We start from the raw sequence: 25,752 nt of genomic DNA, 5'->3' as shown, positions 1-25,752 counted from the left end.
CCCCCCCGACACCCGCCCGCAATTCACCCGTGGGTCGTAACCCTGAGTTTGAAAATTATGACTCAGTAAAGAAGACTCACCACAAAACCCCAGCATCAATGCTCAGGCCTCTCATTGTAGCCAGTCTTCTCCAGTGATGAGACTGCCACGGGCTGACAAAGTATAGAGAAGCTGACCCATCCTGGAGATTAGTTTGAGGAACACAGCAGAATGCCTGACCTCGGCATTGTGGCTGTTGCAGATGAGAGCTCACCCAGAGTCTCTAAACTGCATGATAAGCTCGTTCATTGGCGGGACACGTTCAACTCTCTGTCAGGCACGAGTCAGGGTTATCTCGGAGGAAGAGATGCAGGTCATCTTTCCTTGATGCAGGTCATCATCATTCTCTCATAGAATCCGGCCAGGCACTGGAACCACATCTTGAGCAGTCCTGTTGCCTGCTCGACCAGCTTGCGCATCGATGCCTGAGACTCATTCTAGTGAGTCTCCACAGGTTTTTGTGATTTCATCAGCCACCTCCTTAATGAGTACCCCTTGCCCCCGAAGAGCCATCCCTACAGACGCTGCTCTCCCACAAAAACATTTGGAATCTGAGAGAGCCCCAAGATGTAACTATCATGCCGCTCCCTGAGAAACAGGCACACACCTGCATGATTCACATCATGTGTTCACAGATGATCTAGACATTGAAGGAGTGGAATACCTTGCAATTCATAAATGGCACCGCATGATGCCACGGAGATTGTCGGCCCATGTGGGTGCATCTTGCAGCTGGGGCATGCCAGCTAAGTGGGTGAAGTCCATGGCTCTTGCGTCTTGGCTCTCCTTGTGCTGATCCAAGTTGATATACGTTAAGGGTATCTGTAACCTCCCTAGTGTGCGGCTGACTAGCTGATGCCACACAGATCACCAGTGCTGCCCTGAAATGAGCCGCTCGCAGAGGTTCAGAGCTGCCATCACTTCAACGGCCACGGACAGTGGGTATCCTCCCATTGCTACCAGTTGCTGCAGGATATAACAAATGTGGTCCACTGTCTTCTCCAGCACTGTGACTCCGCCATCTACAGATATGTCGGAATACCCTTTGCCGGACTGTCTCAAATGGGGCTGTTCCCTTTGTGGTGCTGCTCCAAGTACAGCTCTGGGTCCAGCCTCCCCCCCAGTAGGCAAGTCTTTGTCTCTGCTGCTACTCTATTGAAAGTAGTAGAAATGCCAACTCTACAGGTTCCATGTTTCTCCTGAATCGTGCATTGAAAAGAGACGAACACCAAAGTGAGCGGTGAGAATTCCTGAGAAAGCCCTGCCCCCCTCAGCTCTCCACTCATCTGGGACCTCCACCCATCCGTTTCTCCCTTAGTGAGTGTCTCACCAATAACTTCACACCCTCCCCTCTCGCACTGGCATTTCCCCACACCTGCCCCTCTCAACTCCACCTCTTGCTCCACTATCACTAACCAGGCATAATTTGAAATTTGGAGGTTGATATTTCCTTACAGCAAACCAAAATAGCTTCTATGTCAGTCAAGATAGGTTTTCTTCTTGTTGCTTACAGGAAAGTGGGGCAAAGAACAGGAGAAATAGCAAGTGAAAAAATATCAACAGCTTTTCAGCATAAAATATCCAACTGGGGAAAAACAAACAAAAATTGTGAAGAGTACCTTGAAGTTCCCACACTTTTAATGGTGCCATGTCGTTAGTGCTTTCAATAAGATGTTTCCTTAATTCCTTCAGCTGGTCATTTAAATCAGGAAATAGGTGCCTGGTTAAAGAAAAATATAGCAGTCACAGAGGAATAGGCAGAGAGGGGAGTGAAAAGTGTGCGAAAGGAGCTGGCAGGAAGCATGTTGGGGGTTAAGATGAATGAGGTTTATTTGTCAAACTCATTCCTTCTATGCTTCATAATGATTTGCTGAGTAAACACAAGGGGCGAGTTTCTCCGTCCCAACGCACCAAATTTCTGATGCGGCACGCTGTCGGGATTCTCCGTTTCGCCGGCTGGTCAATGGGTTTCTCATTGTGGGGCAGCCCCATGCCGTCAGGAAACCCCCGGGCTGCCGGCAAAATGGAGAATCCTAACGGCGGAGAATTCAGGCCGAGGTGTATGAGGGTGCAGTATACAGAGCAGATTTTATTGTACAGCATGGGTGATCAAAGGAAATACAGAGATGCTTTTCAGCTTCTCTAACTTTTGAGTCCACCAAATCATTCTTGAAAGCCATGTTCATTTGTGCACCTTAGTCTACCGACATCAAATGTATCTGTATCTGTTCCCAAATTCTTTTAAAATGGGCATGGTCGGAGAGATGGAAGAGGAAATGAAATGGTGGGAATAGGAAGGGACTGGCAGGAGGTCAAACTGGATGCCAAGGTTGAAAGGGCAGCATGGTAGCACTGTTGCTTCACAGTGCCAGAGTCCCAGGTTCGATTCCCGGCTTGGGTCACTGTCTGTGCGGAGTCTGCAAGTTACCCCGTGTCTGCGTGGGTTCCCTTCGGGTGCTCTGTTTCATAGAATTTACAGTGCAGAAGGAGGCCATTCGGCCCATCAAGTCTGCACCGGCTCTTGGAAAGAGCACCCTACCCAAGGTCAACACTGCCACCCTATCCCCATAACCCAGTAACCCCACCCAACACTAAGGGCAATTTTGGACACTAAGGGCAATTTATCATGGCCAATCCACCTAACCTGCACATCTTTGGACTGTGGGAGGAAACCGGAGCACCCGGAGGAAACCCACGCACACACGGGGAGGATGTGCAGACTCCGCACAGACAGTGACCCAAGCTGGAATTGAACTTGGGGCCCTGGAGCTGTGAAGCAATTGTGCTATCCACAAGGCTACCGTGCTACCAGTTGCCCCGAAAGACGTGCTGTTGGGTAATTTGGACTTTCTGACTTTCTGAATTTTCCCTCAGTGTACCCGAATAGGTGCCGGATTGCGGCGACGAGGGGATTTTCAAAGTAATTTCATTGCAGTGTTAATGTAATTGTGACAATAATAAAGATTCTTATTCTTATTATTAAGCAATCTGCTTCAGTCTCAGAATGCTACCAGAGAGTGAATGGAGTCAGTGGTTAGGAAAAAGGGCTTTGTGGTGCAAATGAAAGGCATTAGGCCGATATAGGATCACAAGGCATAGAATCTCTGTGGGTAGAGTTGAAATTGCAAAGGTAAAAAGACTCTGATGGAAGATATGTACAGGCTGGGAGAAGCTGGAATTAGATGCAACAGTATTACAATTAAATAAGGGTAACTACAAAGACATGAGGGAGGAACTGGCCAGAGTTGATTGGAAAAGGAGCCCAGCAGGGAAGATAGTGGAACAACAATGGCTGGAGTTTTGGGGGGCTATTCGGGAGGCACAACAGAAATCCATCCCAAGGAGGAGGAAACATGCTAAGGGGAGGACAAGGCATCCATGGCTGATGAGGGAAGTCAAGGACAGCATACAAGCAAGAGAAAAAGCATACAAAGTGGCGAGAATTAGTGGGAAGTCAGAGGATTTATTGTCCAAAAGTTTAGGTGGGGTTATTGGGTTACGAGTATAGGGTGGAGGCATGGGCTTAAGTAGGATGCACTTTCCAAGGGCTGGTGCAGACTCGCTGGGCTGAATGGCCTCTTTCCGCACTGTAGGGACACTATGCATATGGTCTTTCAAAAGGCATTTGGTATTTTTGTTATATTGGTGCCTGTGAGATTAAAACTACAGTGATAGTCGTTGAGGGATAGAAAGCTGAAAATAATAGTATTTCAGACAGGAGTTAAGTATACAGTCGTGTCCACAGCTCTTTTTGACATATACTTGGACTTGGATTTGAAGGCAGAATTTCAAAAGTGACGCAAAAAGCAGAGCTGTTCATCAACCTGAAACATTAAATCAGCTTCCCTCCCACAAATGTCGTCAGACCTGCTTGAGTGTTTCTAAAATTGACTGTTTCTATTTCAGATTTCCAGCTCTGCAGTATTTCCAGACATGTAGTGAATAGTGAAAATGATAATAGTACACTTCACGAGGACATGGAAACACTGGTGAAATGGACAATCACAGATTTTGGAAGTAAGAGTGAGGAGAATCAAACAAAACCAACATAATAATTTAAAAACAGGAGTAAAGGAACAGATATCTGGAATTCATATAAACAAATCGTTTGATGGTGGCAGAACATGTTGATAAAGATGTTTAAAAAACATACTCGGTCCTTGACTTTATGAGTAGAGGTACAGAGTACAAAAGCAAGAAAGTTATGATAAATACTTACAAATTATTGGCATTAATAATCATTTTTATTGTAGGCTTACATTAACACGACAATGAAGTTACTGTGAAAATCTCCCTGTTGCCAAACTCCGGCGCCTATTCTGATAAACAGAGGGAGAATTCAGAGTGACCAATTCACCCGACAGGCACGTTTTTCGGGTCTTGTGGGAGGAAACAGAACAACCAGAGGAAACCCACACAGTCATGGGGAGAACGTGCAGACTCCGCTCAGATAGTGACTCAAGCAGGAATCGAACCTGTGACCGTGGCACTGTGAAGCAACAGTGCTAACCACTGTGCTACCGTGCCGCCCGGTTGGGGTTCAGTTACACTACCCTGTGTCCAATTCTGGGCACTGCAGTTTCGGATGGTGAGGGAAAGATTTACTGGAATGCTACCAGGTATAGATACATACATAAAAGATAGGAGCAGGAGAAAGTCTTTTGGCCCTTTGAGCCTACTCCGCCATTCATCATGATCATGGCTGATCATTCAACTCAATGGCCTATTCCTGCTTTCTTCCCATAACCTTTGATCTCTTTCGCCCCAAGTGCTATATTCAATGTTTTAGAGTCAACTACTTCCTGTGGTAATGAATTCCACAGGCTCGCCACTCCTTGGGTGAAGAAATGTCTCCTCATCTCTGTCCGAAATGGTTTACCCTGAATCCTCAGACTGTGACCCTTGGTTCTGGACAAATCCATCATCGGAAACATCTTCCCTGCATCTTCCCTGTCTAGTCATGCTAGAATTTTGTAAGTTTTTATGAGATGCTCCTCATTCTTCTGAACTCCAGCAAGAACAATCCTAACCTAGTCAATCTCTCCTCATATGACAGTCCTGCCATCCCTGGAGTCAGTCTTGTAAACCTTCGCTGCACTCCCTTGAGAGCAAGAACATCCTTCCTCAGAAAAGGAGACCAAAACCACACACAATATTCTAAGTGTGGCCTCGCCAAAGCCCTATATCCCTGCAAGAACATATCCCTGCTCCTGTGCTCGAAACAGGGCTGGTGCAGGAGGGAAGGCTTCAGATATGTGGATCATTGGGATATCTTCTAGGGAAGGTTGGATCTGTACATGAAGGACGGATTGCACCTAAACTGGAGGGGCATCAATATCCTGGTTGGGAGGTTTGCTAGAGCTCTTCGGGAGGGTTTAAACTAGTTTGGCAGGGGGATGGGAACCAGACCTATGGATCAGAGGATAGGGTATCCGTTGAACAGGCAGAAATAGTATGCAGCAAGTCTGTGAGGAAGGATAGACAGTTGATAGAGCAAAGTTGCACTCAGTGGCATGGGTTAAAGTGTGTCTGTTTCAATGCAAGGAGTGTCAGGAATAAGGGAGGTGAACTACGATGTTGTGGCCATTACGGAGACACAGATTTCACAGGGGCAGGAATGGTTGTTATATGTTCCGGGGTTTAGATGATTTAAGAATTGGGAGGGAGGTAAAGGAGGAGGGGGAGTGGCACTGTTAATTAGGGAGTGCACCACAGCTGCAGAAAAGGAGGTAGTTGAGGAGGGTTTGTCTACTGGGTCAGCATGGGTGGAAGTCAGAAAGAAAGGAGCAGTCACTTTATTGGGAGTTTTCTATAGACCCCCCAATAGCAGCAGAGAGATAGAGGAACAGATTGGGCGTCAGATCTTGGAAAAGTATAGAAGTAACAGAGTTATTGTCATGGGCGACTTCAACTTCCCTAATATTGACTGGAACCTCCTTCGTGCAAATGGTTTGGATGGAGCAGATTTTGTCAGGTGTGTACAGGAAGGATTCTTGACTCAATATGTAGATAGGCCGACTAGGGGGGAGGCCATATTGGACTTGGTGCTCGGCAACGAACCAGGCCAGGTGTCAGATGTCTCGGTGGGAGAGCATTTTTGTGACAGTGACCACAACTCCTTGACCTTTACCATAGTCATGGAGAAGGATAGGAACACACAGTATGGGCAGGTATTTAATTGGGGGAGGGGAAATTATACTGCTATTAGACAGGAGCTGAGGAGCATAAAGTGGGAATAAATGTTCTTGGGGAAATGCACAACAGTAATGTGGGGATTGTTTAAGGAGCACATGCTGCAAGTGCTGAACTGTTTTGTCCCACTGAGATGAGGAAGGAATGGTAAGGTGAAGGAGCCTTACCATGATGAGAAGTGGAGCTTCAAGTCAAGAGGAAGAAGGAAGCTTATGTCAGGTTGAGGAAGCAAGGATCTGGCACGGCTCTGGAGGGTTACAAGGTAGCCAGGAAGGAACTCAAAAACGGACTGAGGAGAGCTAGAAGGGGGCATGAAAAAGCCCTGGCGGGAAGGATTAGGGAAAACCCCAAGGCATTCTACACTTATGTGAGAAATAAGAGGATGATCAGAGTGAGAGTAGGGCCGATCAGGGATAGTGGAGGGAACTTGTGCCTAGAGTCTGAAGAGATGGGGGAGGCCCTAAATAAATACTTTGCTTCAGTATTCACTAGAGAGGGGGACCTTGTTGCCCATGAGAACAGTGTGAACCAGGTTAATAGACTCGAACAGGTTGATATTAAGGAGGATGTGCTGGAAATTTTGAAAAGCATCAGGATAGATAAGTCCCCTGGGCCTGATGGGATATACCCAAGGTTACTACGGGAAGCGACGGATGAGATTGCTGCGCCGTTGCCGATGACCTTTACGTCCTCACTCTCCACCGGATGATTGGAGGCAGGCGAATGTTGTTCCCCTGGTCAAGAAAGGGAATAGGAAAGTCCCTGGGAATTACAGACCCATCAGTCTTACGCCTGTGGTGAGCAAAATATTGGAAAGGATTGTGAGAGATATGATTTATGATTATTTAGAAAAACATAGTTTGATTAAAGATAGTCAGCATGGCTTTGTGAGGGGCAGGTCATGCCTCACAAGCCTCATTGAATTCTTTGAGGATGTAACGAGAATACATTGATGAAGGTTGGGCAGTGGGTGTGGTGCATATGGATTTCAGTAAGTCATTTGATAAGGTTCCCCATGGTAGGCTCATACAGAAAGTTACGAGCATGGGATACAGGGAAATTTGACTGTCTGGATACAGAATTGGCTGGCCAAAAGAAGACAGCAAGTGATAGTGGATGGAAAGTATTCCGTCTGGAGGTCGGTGACCAGTGGTGTCCCGTAAGGATCTGTTCTGGGACCTCTGCTCTTTGTGGTTTTTATAAATGACTTGGATGAGGAAGTCGAAGGGTGGGTTAGTAAGTTTGCTGTGACACGAAGGTTGGTAGAGTTGTAGGTAGTGTTGAGAGTTGTTGAAGGTTACAACAGGACATTGACAGGATGCAGAGCTGGGCTGAGAAGTGGCAGATGGAGTTCAACCTTGATAAATGTGAAGTGATTCATTTTGGAAGGTCGAATTTGAATGCTGAATACAGGGTTAAAGGCAGGATTCTTGGAAGTGTGGGGGAACAGAGGGATCTTGGGGTCCATGTACATAGATCCCTCAAAGTTGCCACCCAGGTTGATAGGGTTGTGAAGAAGGCGTATGGTGTGTTGGCTTTCATTAACAGGGAGATTGAGTTTAAGAGCCGTGAGGTTTTGCTGCAGCTTCATAAAACTCTAGTTAGACCATACTTGGAATATTGTGTACTGTTCTGGTCGCCTCATTATAGGAATGATGTGGATGCTTTGGAGAGGGTACAGAGGAGATTTACCAGGATGCTGCCTGGACTGGAGGGCATGTCTTATGAAGAAAGGTTGAGGGAGCTAGGGCTTTTCTCACTGGAGCGAAGAAGGCTGAGAGGTGACTTGGTAGAGGTGTACAAGGTGATGAGAGGCATGGATAGAGTGGATAGCAAGAGACTTTTCCCCAGGGTGGAAATGCCTGTAACGAGGGGACATAATTTTAAGGTGATTGGAGGAAGGTATAGGGGAGATGTCAGAGGTAGGTTCTTTACACTGAGAGTGGTGGGTGCGTGGAATGCACTGCCAGCAGAGGTGGTGGAGTCAGAGTCATTCGGGACATTTAAGCAACTCTTAGTCAGGCACATGGACAGCAGTAAATTGAAGGGGTGTAGGTTAGGTTGATCTTAGATTAGGATAAATGGTCGGCACAACATCGGCGGCTGAAGGGCATGTACTGTGCTGTACTGTTCTATGTTCTATGAAACCTCTCGCAATAAAGGCCAACATACCATTAGCCTTCTTTATCGCCTGCTGCACCTGCATGCTTACCTTCAGTGACTGGTGCACAAGGACATACAGGTCCCGCTGCACACTCACCTCTCCCAATTTACAACCATTCAGCCTGCCTGTTTTTGCTTCCAAAGTGAATAACCTCACACTTCTCCAAATTATACTGCATCTGCCATTGATTTGCCCACTCGTCCAACCTGACTAGACCATGCAAGGGGCAGCACGGTAGCATTGTGGATAGCACAATTGCTTCACAGCTCCAGGGTCCCAGGTTCGATTCCGGCTTGGGTCATTGTCTGTGCGGAGTCTGCACATCCTCCCCGTGTGTGCGTGGGTTTCCTCCGGCTGCTCCGGTTTCCTCCCAAAGTCCAAAGATGTGCAGGTTAGGTGGATTGGCCATGATAAATTGCCCTTAGTGTCCAAAATTGCCCTTAGTGTTGGGTGGGGTTACTGGGTTATGGGGATAGGGTGGAGGTGTTGACATTGGGTAGGGTGCTCTTTCCAAGAGCCGGTGCAGACTCGATGGACTGAATGGCCTCCTTCTGCACTGTAAATTCTATGAAATTCTATGATATTGCTGAAGGATCTCTGCATCCTCGTCACGGTTCACCGTCCCACCCAACTTGGTATCATCTGCAACTTTGAGATGTTACATTTTGTTCCCTCATCCAAATCATTGGGCAGCACGGAAGCACAGTGGTTAGCACAGTTTCTTCACAGCTCCAGGGTCCCAGGTTCGATTCCCGGCTTGGGTCACTGTCTGTGTGGAGTCTGCACATCCTCCCCGTGTGTGCGTGGGTTTCCTCTGGGCTCTCCGGTTTCCTCCCACAGTCCAAAGATGTGCAGGTTAGGTAGATTGGCCATGCTAAATTTCTCTTAGTGTCCAAAAAGGTGAGGTGGGGTTAGTGGGTTATGGGGATAAGTTGGAAATGTGGGATTAAATGGGGTGCTCTCTCCAAGGGTTGGTACAGACTCGATGGGCCGATTGGCCTCCTTCCGCAGTGTAAATTCTATGATTAATATATATTGTGAATAGTTGGGGTCTCAGCATCGATCCCTGTGGTACCCCACTAGTTACTGCCTGCCAATTTGAAAAGGACCCATTAATTCCTATTCTTTATTTCCTCAATGCCAACCAGTTTTCTATGCACATCAATACACTTCCTCCAATTCCATGCGCTGTAATTTTGCACAATAATCTCTCATGCTGGACTTTGTCAAGAGCCTTCTGAAAGTCCAAATATACCACATCGACTGGCTCCCCCTTGTCAACTGTACTAGTTACATCTTCAAAGAATTCCAATAGATTTGTCAAGCATGATTTTCCCTTCATAAATCCATGCTGACTCTGACTGATCCTGCCACTGTTTTCTAAATGTTCCGCTATAAAATCTTTTATAATGGATTCAAGCATTTTCCCCACTACCGATGTTAGGCTTACTGGTCTATAATTCCCTGTGTTCTTTCTACCTCCCTTTTTGGACATTGGAGTGACAATCTGGAAGGACTGTTCCAGAGTCTACAGAATCCCAGAAGATGACCAACAATGCATCCACTATTTCCAGAGCCAGCTCCGTAAGCATTCTGGGATGCAGATTCTCAGATCCTGGGGATTTATTCCTCTTCAATCCCATCAATTTTCCCAGCACCATTTCTCTACTAATATTGATCTCCCTCAGTTCTTAGCTCTCAATAAACATTTCATTCTCCAACATTTCTGGTATCTGATTTGTGTCCTCATTTGTGAAGACAATACCAAAGTATGTATTTAATTGCTCAGCCATTTCTTTGTCCCTTAGTATAAATTCCCCTGTTCCTGTCTGTGGGGGCCTATATTTGTCTTTACCAAACTCTGTCTCTTCACATATCTTAAAAATTCTTTGTGTCAATCTTTATGTGCCCTACAAGCTTACTTTCGTACCGTATTTTCCCTTTCTTAATCAATCTCTTGGTCTTTCTGTGCTGAATTCTATTCTGTGCACCCAATCCTCAGACCTATTATTTTTCTTGACCAATCTGTATGCTTTTTGCTTGGATCAGATACTATTTCTAATTTCCTTTGCAAGCCAAGGATTTGCCCTCCTACCCATTTTGCTTTTGTGCCAGACAGGAATGAACAGTTGCTGCAGTTCCCCCATGCATTCCTTGAATGTTTGCCGGTGCCTATCCACTGTCATCCCTTAAAGTAACTCTCCCCAATCTATCAAGGGCAACTCATAGTTTCCTTTATTAAGATTCAGCAGCCTCGTCTCCGAATCAACTGCTTCACTCTCCATCAAAGAGAACAAAGAACAATACTGCACAGGAACAGGCCCTTCGGTCCTGCTGTTGTATAAAGAGTCAAAAGTTCTGCTCCTTCTCACAAACACCTTTATTTTCCTCTAACACAACTCTGTACAAAACTCTATCTTCACCTCACATGCCCCAAAGGCCACCTGAAGATTCTTTACATATCAGTGTCAATTATTGGATACTTAACATAAATGAGACATTGAATTGGAATGTCTCTTAACCCATTCCTTAACAGTCTCCCCTTCCTTGGAGCAAAAAAAATAATTTGGTGAAAACAAAATTGCAAGAAACTCAAAAACACACGCAATTTCCCCCCTTCTTTTTTTTTCCAGTTTAGGAAGGAAAAAAAACAATGTCACAGAAACAGGCGCCCATCATTAACAATATCCAAAAGTTTCTGTGAACTAGCCCCTCTTTTCGTAAAACAGTCAGACAATTGATTGCTACTGTCAACCCATTTAAGTTTTGCTATCGCCCCTCTGTCCAACATCTGCTTCAAACTTGCAATGTCTATCCATAACCTTTTCTCATTGACACTTTTTACAGAGTGCACATTTTCCCGCTGGGAATTATTGGCAATGTAACACTCAATGGATATGTTACCCAAATCACCTAATCCCACAATTTCTGTCAATATCTGAGATATATAAAAGGCCATATCCACCGCCTCTACAGGGCTTAATGTCTCAGCAGCCAAAGTGCTTTTGACAATTCTCCTTATTTTCTTTGTTTCCCACACAAGAGGGCAACATTTACCATTGTTCCCCAAAAGGAAAATTATAAAACCTCCTGCGCTTGAAACCCCATCACATCAATTTGCATAGAACGCATCACTATAAACTATGACTTTTATTTGCCTCAGGTCACCTAAAACCGGGAAATTCAAAACACACTCCTGCATTTTTAGTTTGACCAACGCTTTATTTGCTCTTATTATGTCTTCCACTTTGGGATCCTTCATTTTTGTACTCAACTCTAAGACATCAAAACTAACATCCGGTCTAGTCTGTCTACCTAACCAATTCAGTTCCCCAATTAAACTTTGCAGTTGCTCTTTTTCCATCTTTGAAACCGCTGCGTCTTTTTGTGAAACTCGACCACGTCTAATTGCTGTTGTGCAGAGGCTCTCCAAATAAGATTGCTGACGTAAAGTTGCCCCAGCCTGACTGCCAACCCTGAATTCTTTCCTCAAACCAGAGATTACAATAGCTTCAAAATCACTAGTCCCACTCCACAAATAATTATTAACATGCATCGTAAAGATGCCAGAAAGATTTCCTTTATAGTGCCAGTAAACATTGCCGTATCTGCTTTCAACTGGCAACAGCCAAACGTTAACAAAACTGACCTTACCGAAAAATACCAGACTCTAGAAGCGACGCATCATTTAATCCTTTGTCATGTGAGAGTACCTTTAAGAAATGGGTGTTTATAAAAATATCTGTAGTGGATGTACCTTGAAGAAATGGGTGTTTATCAGTGATGTCAGAGTGTGGGTGGAGCTGGCCTGTGTCTTTTACGTTTGCTTTAGGCTGTTTGCTACAGGGTGTGTTTGGTTTCATTTTTAGATTTGGAAAAGCTGCAATCACAGCAAGATGTGTATGAATCTCTGCAAGCTTATGAATGTTCATTTGGTGATTTCAAAGTGATAACTGTTCTCGGTAGTGAAGCTAAACCTGATGTCTTTCTGTAAAGAGGGTTCTTTTTGTCTTATGGATGTTGCAAGGAAAGACTATGAGTTACTTCGAGAGTACTGTATTCTTTGGGGAATTTAGTGGTGTTGCTAGTTGTTAAGATGTTTACTGTGGGTTTATAAAGTGTTAATTGGTTTCATAAATAAACAGTGTTTTAATTGAAAAGTACTGTAGATTTCTGTTGCATCACACCTGCAGAGTAGGGCCGTGTGCTCCCCGTAACCACAATATATTAAAAGTTGTGGGTCAGGTGAACTCCATAATACACTTTAGGGTTCTCTAAACCCTGGCTCATAACATTTTTCAACTTCCAGAGTACCCCTTCTGGCTCATAACACCATATACACATTTGTTCAACTTCCAGAGTACCCCTTCTGTGTTAGCTGCCTCTTTAGGAGGACGGAGAAAAATGTCTCTCTGAAGCTGATGCCCCTGCAAAAAGGCAGCTTTTATATATATATATAGATTTGCATTCCCATGCCTTTGTGGCTAATGGAGCCAAGAAGATCTTCAAAATAACCTAACCTGCCATAGGTGAATCTACCCTTAAATACTGATCTTATAAGATTTCTTCAAATCCCCTTGCCATAAGCCTCGCCTTTGCCTTATAACTTCCATCCGGAAGAATCTTTTCCATGCAAATCCATCTGTGGGATAGAGCTGTTTGTACCCTATCCAGTACTTCCGTGTATACCCCAAATTCACTCCAACTATGCAGTTCTTGCTGTTTGGCATCTTTGATCTAATTTATTGTATAGCCATGTAAAATGGCCATCTGCAAAGGACCATGGAAATTTTGGTCAATTTGGTACACAGACAGGTAGTTTAGTACGGAGCCGCGTGTATTATTGCATAGAGTTATAAGTCTTGTGTTATTCATAAATTGTGTTTTTGAGCTAACATACCGGTTGTGTGGTCATTTGGTCAAGAAAGAAACAGCTTGTGGTTCACATAAAGGGTAAAAAGGCAACATCTATTGGCGACTCTGACGGGACCTCGATTTGGATCCCTCTGTTACTCCGAGGGATCCCACAACTTTTAATTAAATTGGGGAAAGAGAGCGAACCACAAGAGTAAGTTTCATATCGACCAAATAAACGAATTTCGGAAGTGTGCACTAACCGCATGCGTAACTAACAGGGAAGGGTAAGGTAAACTCGTCAGACTTGCATGCAAATCTAGAGAGATTGTGAACCAGAATATAGCTGTAAGCCGTTCCCGTTGTTCGATTGACTCCTTATTCCCCCCCCCCCCCCCCCCCCACCGTTCCAAATTTTAAGTAGAGAAGAGATGGCAGCGCAAATGATAGAGAGAATGATGAATCCACAGCAGAAACCCGAGGTGGCAGTAGTCGACAAATCAGAGCAGTGCCCAGTATGGGAGGATGTGTTGAGAAGGTACTTAAAGGGGAAAGGATGGTCGAATTTTTGTGCAAACACCAAGACAGGTCCAGGAAAGATAGGACAAACTTGGTGGGAGAATCTTTGTGAGATATATAAGCATAATGCAGTAAAGTTTAGAAACCCAATGGCAATAGTGCGCTGCTTGGCACAGTTGAGAGGCACCGAGGAGGTTGTTGAGACGCTCCGCAGACAGTTATTAGAGAAGGAAGAAGAGAATGAGGGAAACAGTAAAGAAAATGAGAACATTATTATGGAACTCCGGGAGAGGTTAGCCAAAGACAGGGAAATCGCCAATGTTAAACGTGCCCACCAGTCTTGCAGCTTCCAGACCCAGTACGACAAGGCCTATCAAGATACACAGCGCGCAGTCTTGATAAGAGTAATCTATAGTGCAGTCCTCACATTCAAACTCCGCAAATGGAAGGCAAAAGCCTCCCAGCCCCCTATATACATAGTTCGAGCCCCCCTCTTTGGAATTCAATAGAGCTCTACTAAGAATGTACAACTTACAAAAAACTGTGATAACCACTGCTAAATGGACCCTTTGAGTCCCTGTACTGATGAAATGTGATAAGGAGGAAGAATGTGGTGCTGCTGTTTAAGTTTTGTAGATTTTGTGTTGTAGATAGGTTCTTTATGTAAAAACAGCAGCATGAGTGTAGCATAGAAAGTTTAGTTAGCAACCAACCGTTTAGTATGAATTTAAGTTTAATTAATTTATATGAATTTAATTTGTATATAAAATAGCCAGTTCTAGTGAATTGTTTTAATGAATGTATGTGATTCGGTCTGAGGTAAAATTGTACAATGAAGTCGAGGACAGAGTAGAGTAGGACCTGAACTGACTGACCAGTGGCTGGCTTCATAAGGTAGACTACGGGAACAAGACTGTGATCCACCACGCTTCGCGTTCAGGATCAAGAGGACGGAGTGTAGCCATGTAAAATGGCCACCTGCAAAGGACCATGGGAATTGTGGTCAATTTGGGACACAGACAGGTACACAGCGTCTGTGTCGTGTGCAAAGAAACCAGACTTGGTTGAAACTTGCATCCATTGAGAATCAATTACCATTTTGCCCAAGACAACAGCATTCGCATTAAGGACCATCAACGATAGCAGACTAACCGGTGCCACCCCCCCCCCCCCTTATTTGGAAAGGCCTATGTGCCTGGGCCAATGATAGCTAGGACCCGCCCAGCAATCGAGGTATCCGCCCCTAATTGACTAAGAACAATGAGCGTGATCGAAACTCTATCGATCCATTGGACCTGGAGTAAGGACCGCCCAAAGGGGTGCGAAAAGGACGAAGGATAAAAAGATCTGCGCACTAGAGATCGGTCTCTTTTGGGACGGGCCTGTGTACGGCCAACTGTAGCAGAACAACCAAGTTCAAGGACCCGCGATCATCCTGAAGGACGAGCCCAGCTGAGGCGAACCCAACAACTTCCAACCGACCACGTGGACCCGGATAAAGGCCTTATCTCACACAATGCCGGTCACTCGAAGTTAAGTAAAGGTCACCTTAGTTGTTAGGTGTATGGATCCGTGTGTATTATTGCATAGAGATACAAGTCTTGTGTTATTAATAAACTGTGTTTTTGAGCTAACGTACTGGTTGTGTGGTCATTTGGTCAATATAAGAAACAGCTTCTGGTTCACATAAAGGATAAAAAGGCAACAATTGGAAGCCACCAAAATCTCACGTCCATGTGGGCTCCTACTCCTAGTAGTATTTATAGTCTTACCCATGTTCCAAGACCTTGATAAAGTACGTCCCCTATCCCGCCTGGTATCTCGTTCTGTACTGCTACTGCTTGATCTTTCCCTCCTGCTGTGGGATGTTCTTTCATAGTTTTCGACCTTTTCCTGCGAACCAGTTCACTATCCGATGTACTATCTGAACTGGCATTGCGTTTCTGTGCCCTCCATTTTTGAACGTCATGTTCAATCCATTGTCTTGACACCCTCCCCTGAATGCTGTACATTCAACCAATGTTTATACTTTCCAGTGGCCTTCCCTGCTCTTCTCATAACAGTGCATCCTTCCATTGACTAGATCCTTCAGGCAAGTATGTTACTTTTGTACCAACTTTTGGCAGTTGTCCTTCCGAGAAAATGGCCTGTTCTAATTCATCAGACGTATTGTGTTCCTCTACAGAAACCCTGTCTATATCAGTTAACTGGTCTTCATAGTTCTGTAACATGTGCGTACCAGATGACCCTCGTTCCTCGTCATTTCTGTCTGCTCTGTTTAAATTTGTAACCTGTACCCATTATCATTGATAAATGTACCTTAACAGTTAGATTGCCATGTTGCAAAATAATTGTTTTGCCTGTATCCACATAGACTGGGATTATTTTCCTTGGAGCAGAGGAGACGGTTAGGGGGGGGGGGGGACATGATTGAGATATATAAAATTTTGAGATGTATAGATAGAGTAGACGGGAAAAGCATTTCCCCTTAGTATTTGAATCAATGACCAGGGTTTAATAGATTTAATATAAGCGGTTTAGAGGGGATGTGAGGAAAAATGTTTCACTTAGAGGGGAGTGGGAGTTTGGAATTCACTGTCTGAAAGGATGGTGGAGGAAGAGATGCTCATGACATTTGAGAAGCATTTAGATGTGCACTTGCAATCAAACGACATGCAAGGCTATGACGAAGTGCTGGAAAATGGGAAAAAGGGCAGCATGGTAGCTCAGTTGCTTCACAACTCCAGTATCCCAGGTTGGATACCCGGTTTGAGTCACTGTCTGTCCGGAGTCTGTACATTCTCCCCGTGCCTGTGGGTTTCCTCCTGGTGCTCTGGTTTCCTCCCACAGTCCAAAGATGTGCAGGTTAGGTGGATTGGCCATGCTAAATTGCTCTTAGTGTCCAAAAAGGTTAGATGGGGATAGGGTGGAGGTGTGAGCTTAGGTGGGGTGCTCTTTCCAAGGGCCGGTGCAGACTCGATGGGCCGAATGGCCTCTTTCTGCACTGCAGATTATATCTATCTATCTATCTATGCCTATGGTCTTCCCTGGACCTTTCCATTCATTAAAATTGTCTCCATTATACTATACTATGTCTCCTTGCTGATGAACGGTATTTGATGGCCGTACATTATGCCTTAAAGCTCTGCGAATTCTTTCAGAGACTTCTGCTTCCAAAAAAGCTTTTCTACTGCTATGAAATGCATTTAAATGCTCAGCAAAGGCAAAGCTAATTGTAGTCCCTTCCCAAGCTGGAGGCTGGTTATCCAAAATGGATGGAATTTTAGGATTTCTATCAAACACTAATTGATAGGGTCTATAGCCCCCAACCCCCTGCAATGAATTATTTGCATGTACCGCCCGTGCTAAAGCTGAATCTAACTTGCAGTTTGGTCTATCTGCCAAAATTTTCCAGAGCATGTCATCTATTACAGCATGGTTTCTTTCACACACACCATTACTAAATGGGTTGTCCGCAGCCGTATTCATAACTGTGATACTCATGTTTTCAAACATATCCCTAAACTCATCATAAGCAAATTCTCCCCCATTGTCCATAAGGAATTTCCCGGTGGGCCCATTCCTGTCCCTATCCATTTTTCCAAGATTTGATCCAGAATTGCTCTCTTTTCTTTACTTTGTACAATAGTTGATTGACTAAATCTGGTTGCTAAATCTACAAAATGCAAAATAAATATATTGTTCGCTTTATCCCAGATCTTAAGGTTCATGGGCACAATGTTGTTAAAATCCCTGGATAGGGTTACTATCGGTCATGATGGTGTCCTTCTGTACTTCCTACAAACTTCACAGCGATTACTAACCTGTTCTATCAGCTTAGTATAGTCTCCATCCCTTACCACTTCATCCTTTAGTAAATTTTTCAGGCTCCGAGGGGACGGATGCACAAATTGCCTATGCAGTTTTAATACAACAAACTTTTTATCAGCTAAAGTCCCATTTTCAACTGCCATTAACACATCCTTAACAACTGTACTTGAAATATTATTTGTCAGTAATGAAATACAATAGTGTCCCGACTGTGTAAATTGTAAGTCCACCGCCTTATCCGGTTCCATATCCAGTTTCATGTTTCTTCATCGACGGTCTGCTCAGAAGCAAAGGTATCTCACTTGATACAACGTTCGCGCTAATGAAATGATTCACTCCGGCAACATTGCAAGGGATCACCACTCTTTTCAGCGACTTCAGAGTATTATCATCCCCAAACCTGAAACTTGTGGAACTTTCAAATTCCTTTACCTTGTTACGATTTTCAGCATTCAAGGAGTCCAGGTAACATTTTAACCAGTCAATTCCACACACAGTAGATGTGCAGCCACTGTCCAATACAGCACAATTGAATGATTCTGCAACAACACCCTCATTACCGGCGTAAAACTGCTTGTTAATAGGACAATGCCTTCTTTCTGGACACTATCTTTTTCCTCTTCTGACTCTTCCGTGTCATGTGTCGCTTCAAACACTCTATAATAACGTGTTGGACAGTTGAAAGCGTAATGGTATTGAGAGTCACATCGAAAACATCGATTTATCATATCCCGGGCATTTCTGGGGTTCATCTTCCTGTTGTAGGTTCGAACTGGGTTTCTGTCTTCATAATTTCCGGGTCCCGATCTCCTTCTATAGTCTTGGAACCTGTTTGTAGCCGTACGATTGCGCCATCCTGTTAGTAGTATATCTTCCATATTCTGCCTTATTGCAGGCTGACCTATTTGGGTCATCAGAGCCATCGGAATCGAATGTTTCCCCAGAAACTTTTTTAAAGCTTGTCATCTGTTCGAATAAGGTATCCTTATCCGTAAACTGAACTCCCGTCAAAACCAGGAGCCTATCCATGTTGCTCACTCTAGCACAGTCAAGTAATTTAAAGGCCAACACAGACTGGAAATTCCAAGTTGTATTTCTGCAGCCTTTTATATCATGGATTATAATAAAATTTACAGTGCAGAAGGTGGCCATTCGGCCCATCGAGTCTGCACCGGCTCTTGGAAAGAGCACCCTACCCAAGGTCAACACCTCCACCCGATCCCCATAACCCAGTCACCGCACCCAACACTAAGGGCAATTTTGGACACTAAGGGCAATTTATCATGGCCAATCCACCTAACCTGCACATCTTTGGACTGTGGGAGGAAACCGGAGCACCCGGAGGAAACCTACGCAGACACGGGGAGAATGTGCAGACTCCGCATAGATAGTGACCGAAGCGGTAATTGAACTGGGACCATCGTGCTGTGAAGCAACAGTGCTAACCACTGTGCTACCGTGCCGTCTTGCTGGAGACACTTCCTGCACACATGCTGACCCCTGACACTGGAAATGTTCCCAACTTCTCACATAAAGCAGGTGGAGCCCACCATGGCTTTAAGCTCTCGTGCCATGACTTACCCCTTTAAATTAAACCTTTTGGAGGATAAAATCAAGTAATGTGCTTCCACAGATCTTAAATTAATGGGCGCAACTTACTGGCCTCGTTGCACCCAACTTGGTAACACAAGGCCGTTGAATCTCGTGAGAAGCCTCTCATGAGATTCGTGACACTCGAAACGTCTCGCAAGATTTAACTGAAACTCGTGAGATGTCACAATCTGGATTTTGCCCTCACTCAGCGAGGTCCAGATATGCTTATTTAAATGAGCGAATAGGTCATGAATGAGCCAGGGTCCCTTTACTGATCCGCACAAACGTGGGGTGGAAACCTGGGGTGGTCTCCCAGGCCATTGGAGACCCCCAGGCGGAACTTTGCTGCATAAGGGGCCGATTCAACTAATTTGGAACAAAGTCCCATAGCGCACATTAAGCCGTGTGTTTCTCAACTCACGTTGTATAAGGGTGAGGAGCATGCGGCCATGGCTGCACATAGCCCTGGAAGCTCTGCTTGCCGGAAATCCCCAGTGTAGAGAGAAATTGGGTCGCCATTTAAAAATGGCGTCCCAATCGTCGAGCCCCCGAAGCGACACCCGATCCCCAGCCCAAACGCACTATGGGTGGGTCCCTGTGCCCAGACACCCACTCAAGGCACCCCCGGCCCAATCGGCAGTGCGCAGAAAATGCCAGCTTGGTGCCTTGGCACTGCCCATGCCAGCTGGCAATGCCACGTTGCTAGGCAGACTGGCCCCAGGTGGCACTGTCAAGGAACTAGGCAGTGCAAGGGTACCACCCTGCCCAAAGGGCATGCAATTGGGGCCTCTGATGCCTGGGAGACTCCCACAAGTGCTGTTCCGTTTGGTCCCCATTTGTGGAGGCTAGTGCTGAATGGTTCTCACCCAAGGTCTCCGAGGTGAAGGCAATGAAACTCAAAGCCTCAGATACCTCGGGAATCTGCATCTGGAGTGTGATGGGCTGTCTCGCTCAAATATGCAGATTTGCCAAAATGAGGTCCCGCCATTTGCATCGCAATGTCTCGCAAGATCACATTGTATCTCAGGAGACGTTGCGAGCTGGGTAGGTCCCGGGGGCCAGGTCTCCAAGCTTTTATCAGCCATGCTGCGTTGCGGCGACCTGCTTTTCAGGCACTTATTGGATCGTGCCCTAATTCCATGATCAGAGGCACCATTTGTGACAATTAGTTGGAGAAATAAAGACACAGGCAGGACCAAAATAAAAATAACTTACTTTAACTTTTTAAAATGAAATCCCTGAACTTCATCGATGTCATCATCTTCTTCCAACACAGTAGTATTTGTACCTAGATTAAAATCAGATACAGTGTTCATCACATAATTATACAGTGACGTAAAATGTACAATAGCAGTGTCCAACAGAGGGTCAGGAGAGTCAGTGCTATAGTTACCCAGGAATTGGAAATTTGTTTTAATCCTTACAACTATTGGAAGTTACAGGCAGTTACTTCCTATTTGACCTCTAAAGAGAACAGGACTCCAGGCTGCAGGCTGCGCTCTCTACCATTTTACCATCAAACAGGTGGCAGCAGAAAGAACTCTGGCCCACATCAAGACTGCAAACTACTGGAACATTGGAACTTGTGTCTTCAAGACTAACTCAACACTGCAAGCCTCGCCTTGTAGAAGACACGGTTCTGGAAAGACAATCACCCTGCAACCATCAACCTCCCCTCAGAAGAAACATACCATTTGACGTTACATTCTGGACTCAGACAGGTGAAATCCTAGCTTGTATTTTATTGTGGTAAAGCCCTGAACCTCCTTCCTTTCCTTTGTACCTCTCTGTATTGTATGAGTGCGCGGATGTTTTGAAACCCCTCATGAGTGTAAAAATAAATTAGCCCTTTTTATTTTATTGAACTATTTTATTTCATGGAACATTGGAAACAGTACTGGGGAGGAGGGGACCTGTTCCGATGGGATGGTCTTCATCTGAATCATGCTGCGATCAGAGTCCTGGCGAATCACATAGCTAGGGCTGCTGTTTAAACTTTAAACTAAATAGTGTGGGGGAGGGTTCAGTTGTATGGAGAATTAGAAAATCAAAGTTAAAGGAGAAGGGAGAAGTGCAGGTTAATGACGAGGACTTTAAACTAGTTAAAGGAGCCGAGGGCTCAGGAGAGGTTAGTTTCCAGAACACACAATAGAACAGAAGGTGGCAGGAATCTAACTTCAGGCAGAGCAAAGAAGGCGACAAATATGAGAATGCAATGCTCAATGCAGGGCTGAGTATGTTGTACCTAAATGCGCGGAGTCTGCATGTTCACCCCGGGTCTGCGTGGGTTTCCTCTGGGTGCTCAGGTTTCCTCCCAGTCAAAAGATGTGCAGTTTAGCTGGATTGGCCATGCTAAATTGCTCTTAAGTGTCAAAAAAAGGTTAGGTGGGGGTACTGGGTTACAGGGATAGGGTGGAGGCATGAGCTTAAGTAGGGTGCTCTTTCCAAGGGCCGGTGCAGTCGATGGGCCTTCTGCACTGTAAATTCTATGATTCTATATACGGAACAACAAAGTAAATGAGCTTGTTGCACACACTGAAATTAGCCGGTACAATATTGTGGGCATCACAGAGACATGGCTGCAAGGAGATCAGGGCTGGGATCTGAATATCCACGGATATGTGTCCATCGAAACGACAGATAGATAAAAAGAGGGGGTGGGGTTACATTGCCAGTAAGGAATAAAATTAAACCAAAAGCAAGAAGTGATATAGGATCAGAAGGCATAGAATCTGTATGGGTAGAGTTTTTTTTTAAATCATTTTATTCGGGTATTTGTAGTTGTTATAATAACGATAACAGCAACATAAACATGGTACATAAAACAATTCCATCCCTATCCCGTTCTTCGCACCACTAACAGTAAGACAATAGCCAAGCCCCCACCCCCCCCATCCCTAGATTTCAGCCTCTGCTGACATTTTAATTTTCTCCGAGAAAGTCGACGAATGGCTGCCACCACCAGATGACCTTTCTCCTATGTCTTTTCTATTTCCTGATTTATTTTCTGCCCGACATCCTGACTATTGTGAGGGGTCTGTACATAACTCCCATCAGGGACTTTCGCAGGGCAGCATGGCAGCACATAATAATACAATAATAATGCAGGACTTCAATATGCAGGTGGACAGGGAAAATCAGGTTGGTAGTGGATGGCAAGAAAAGGAATTTTTGGAATGTCTGAGAGATTATTTTTGGAGCAGCTTGTGACAGAGCCCACGAGGGAGCAGGCAATTCTGGATTTGGTGATGTGTAATGAGGCAGACTTGATCAGGGAACTTAAGGTGAACGAAACCTGAGGGAGTAGTGACCACAATATGATGAAATTCACCCTGCAGTTTGAGAGGGAGCAGCTGGAATCAGATGTAACGGTATTACAACTAAATAAGGGTAACTACAAAGACATGTGCGGAAGAAGGATAAATATGGCAATTTTCGGGAACCTTGGATAACGAGAGATATTGTAGGCCTCGTCAAAAAGAAAAAGGAGGCATTTGTCAGGACTAAAAGGCTTGGAACAGACGAAGCCTGTGTGGAATATAAGGAAAGTAGGAAGGAACTTAAGCAAGGAGTCAGGAGGGCTAGAAGGGGTCACGTAAATAGGGTTAAGGAAAATCCCAAGGCTTTTTACATGTACATAAAAAGCAAGAGGGTAGCCAGGGAAAGAGTTGGCCCACTAAAGGATAGGCAAGGGAATCTATGTGTGGAGCCTGAGGAAATGGGCGAGGTACTAAATGAATACTTTGCATCAGTATTCACCAAAGAGAAGAAATTGGTAGATGTTGAGTCTGGAGAAGGGTGTGTAGATAGCCTGGATCACATTGAGATCCAAAAAGATGAGGTGTTGGGTGTCTTAAAAAATATTACGGTAGATAAGTCCCCAGGGCCTGATGGGATCTACCCCAGAATACTGAAGGAGGCTGGAGAGGAAATTGCTGAGGCCTTGACAGAAATCTTTGGATCCTCACTGTCTTCAGGTGATGTCCCGGAGGACTGGAGAACAGCCAATGTTGTTCCTCTGTTTAAGAAGGGTAGCAAGGATAATCCAGGGAACGACAGGCCGGTGAGCCTTACTTCAGTGGTAGGGAAATTACTGGAGAGAATTCTTCGAGACAGGATCTACTCCCATTTGGAAGCAAATGGGCGTATTAGTGAGAGGCAGCATGGTTTTGTGAAGGGGAGGTCGTGTCTCACTAACTTGATAGAGTTTTCGAGGAGGTCACTAAGATGATTGCTGCAGGTAGGGCAGTGGATGGTGTCTATATGGACTTCAGTAAGGCCTTTGACAAGGTCCCTCATGGTAGACTTGTACAAAAGGTGAAGTCACACGGGATCAGGGGTGAGCTGGCATGGTGGATACAGAACTGGCTGGGTCATAGAAGGCAGAGAGTAGCAATGGAAGGATGCTTTTCTAGAACAAAGAACAAAGAACAAAGAAATGTACAGCACAGGAACAGGCCCTTCGGCCCTCCAAGCCCGTGCCGACCATACTGCCCGACTAAACTACAATCTTCTACACTTCCTGGGTCCGTATCCTTCTATTCCCATCCTATTCATATATTTGTCAAGATGCCCCTTAAATGTCCCTATCGTCCCTGCCTCCACTACCTCCTCCGGTAGTGAGTTCCAGGCACCCACTACCCTCTGCGTAAAAAACTTGCCTCGTACATCTACTCTAAACTTTGCCCCTCTCACCTTAAACCTATGCCCCCTAGTAATTGACCCCTCTACCCTGGGGAAAAGCCTCTGACTATCCACTCTGTCTATGCCCCTCATAATTTTGTATACCTCTATCAGGTCGCCCCTCAACCTCCTTCGTTCCAGTGAGAACAAACCGAGTTTATTCAATCGCTCCTCATAGCTTATGCCCTCCATACCAGGCAACATTCTGGTAAATCTCTTCTGCACCCTCTCTAAAGCCTCCACATCCTTCTGGTAGTGTGGCGACCAGAATTGAACACTATACTCCAAGTGTGGCCTAACTAAGGTTCTATACAGCTGCAACATGACTTGCCAATTCTTATACTCAATGCCCCGGCCAATGAAGGCAAGCATGCCGTATGCCTTCTTGACTACCTTCTCCACCTGTGTAGCCCCTTTCAGTGATCTGTGGACCTGTACTCCTAGATCTCTTTGACTTTCAATACTCTTGAGGGTTCTACCATTCACTGTATATTCCCTACCTGCATTAGCCCTTCCAAAATGCATTACCTCACATTTGTCCAGGTTAAACTCCATCTGCCATCTCTCCGCCCAAGTCTCCAGACAATCTAAATCCTGCTGTATCCTCAGACAGTCCTCATCGCTATCCGCAATTCCACCAACCTTTGTGTCGTCTGCAAACTTACTAATCAGACCAGTTACATTTTCCTCCAAATCATTTATATATACTACAAAGAGCAAAGGTCCCAGCACTGATCCCTGTGGAACACCACTGGTCACAGCCCTCCAATTAGAAAAGCATCCCTCCATTGCTACCCTCTGCCTTCTATGGCCTAGCCAGTTCTGTATCCACCTTGCCAGTTCACCCCTGATCCCGTGTGACTTCACCTTTTGTACTAGTCTACCATGAGGGACCTTGTCAAAGGCCTTACTGAAGTCCATATAGACAACATCTACTGCCCTACCTGCATCAATCATCTTAGTGACCTCCTCGAAAAACTCTATCAAGTTAGTGAGACACGACCTCCCCTTCACAAAACCGTGCTGCCTCTCACTAATACGTCCATTTGCTTCCAAATGGGAGTAGATCCTGTCTCGAAGAATTCTCTCCAGTAATTTCCCTACCACTGAAGTAAGGCTCACCGGCCTGTAGTTCCCGGGATTATCCCTGCCACCCTTCTTAAACAGAGGAACAACATTGGCTATTCTCCAGTCCTCCGGGACATCCCCTGAAGACAGCGAGGATCCAAAGATTTCTGTCAAGGCCTCAGCAATTTCCTCTCCAGCCTCCTTCAGTATTCTGGGGTAGATCCCATCCGGCCCTGGGGACTTATCTACCTTAATATTTTTTAAGACACCCAACACCTCGTCTTTTTGGATCACAATGTGACCCAGGCTATCTACACCCCCTTCTCCAGACTCAACATCTACCAATTCCTTCTCTTTGGTGAATACTGATGCAAAGTATTCATTTAGTACCTCGCCCATTTCCTCTGGCTCCACACATAGATTCCCTTGCCTATCCTTCAGTGGGCCAACCCTTTCCCTGGCTACCCTCTTACTTTTTATGTAAGTGTAAAAAGCCTTGGGATTTTCCTTAACCCTATTTGCCAATGCCTTTTCATGACCCCTTCTAGCCCTCCTGACTCCTTGCTTAAGTTCCTTCCTACTTTCCTTATATGCCACACAGGCTTCGTCTGTTCCCAGCCTTTTAGCCCTGACAAATGCCTCCTTTTTCTTTTTGACGAGGCCTACAATATCACTCGTCATCCAAGGTTCCCGAAAATTGCCGTATTTATCTTTCTTCCTCACAGGAACATGCCTGTCCTGTATTCCTTTCAACTGACACTTGAAAGCCTCCCACATGTCAGATGTTGATTTGCCCTCAAACATCCGCC

The 25,752-nt window shown here is 45.2% G+C and overlaps 1 protein-coding gene across 2 annotated transcripts in view; it reads right to left on the bottom strand.

Annotated features, from left to right (window-relative positions):
• LOC140391602 (UDP-glucose:glycoprotein glucosyltransferase 2-like) overlaps positions 1–25,752 on the bottom strand; it is a 731,169-nt gene that overhangs the window by 422,327 nt on the left and 283,090 nt on the right. For both annotated transcript variants that reach the window (XM_072476257.1, XM_072476258.1), the window contains exons 8-9: positions 20,408–20,480; positions 1,659–1,759 (exon numbers count right to left, since the gene is read on the bottom strand). In XM_072476257.1, coding sequence (XP_072332358.1) covers positions 1,659–1,759; positions 20,408–20,480 — 174 coding nt within the window. The remainder of the gene's footprint in view (positions 1–1,658; positions 1,760–20,407; positions 20,481–25,752) is intronic.

The sequence above is a fragment of the Scyliorhinus torazame genome, chromosome 15 (genome assembly GCF_047496885.1).
Source record: "Scyliorhinus torazame isolate Kashiwa2021f chromosome 15, sScyTor2.1, whole genome shotgun sequence".
Lineage (NCBI taxonomy): Eukaryota > Metazoa > Chordata > Chondrichthyes > Carcharhiniformes > Scyliorhinidae > Scyliorhinus > Scyliorhinus torazame.
Note: the sequence above shows the minus strand (reverse complement) of the source record. Positions and strands in the feature narration are given on the sequence as shown.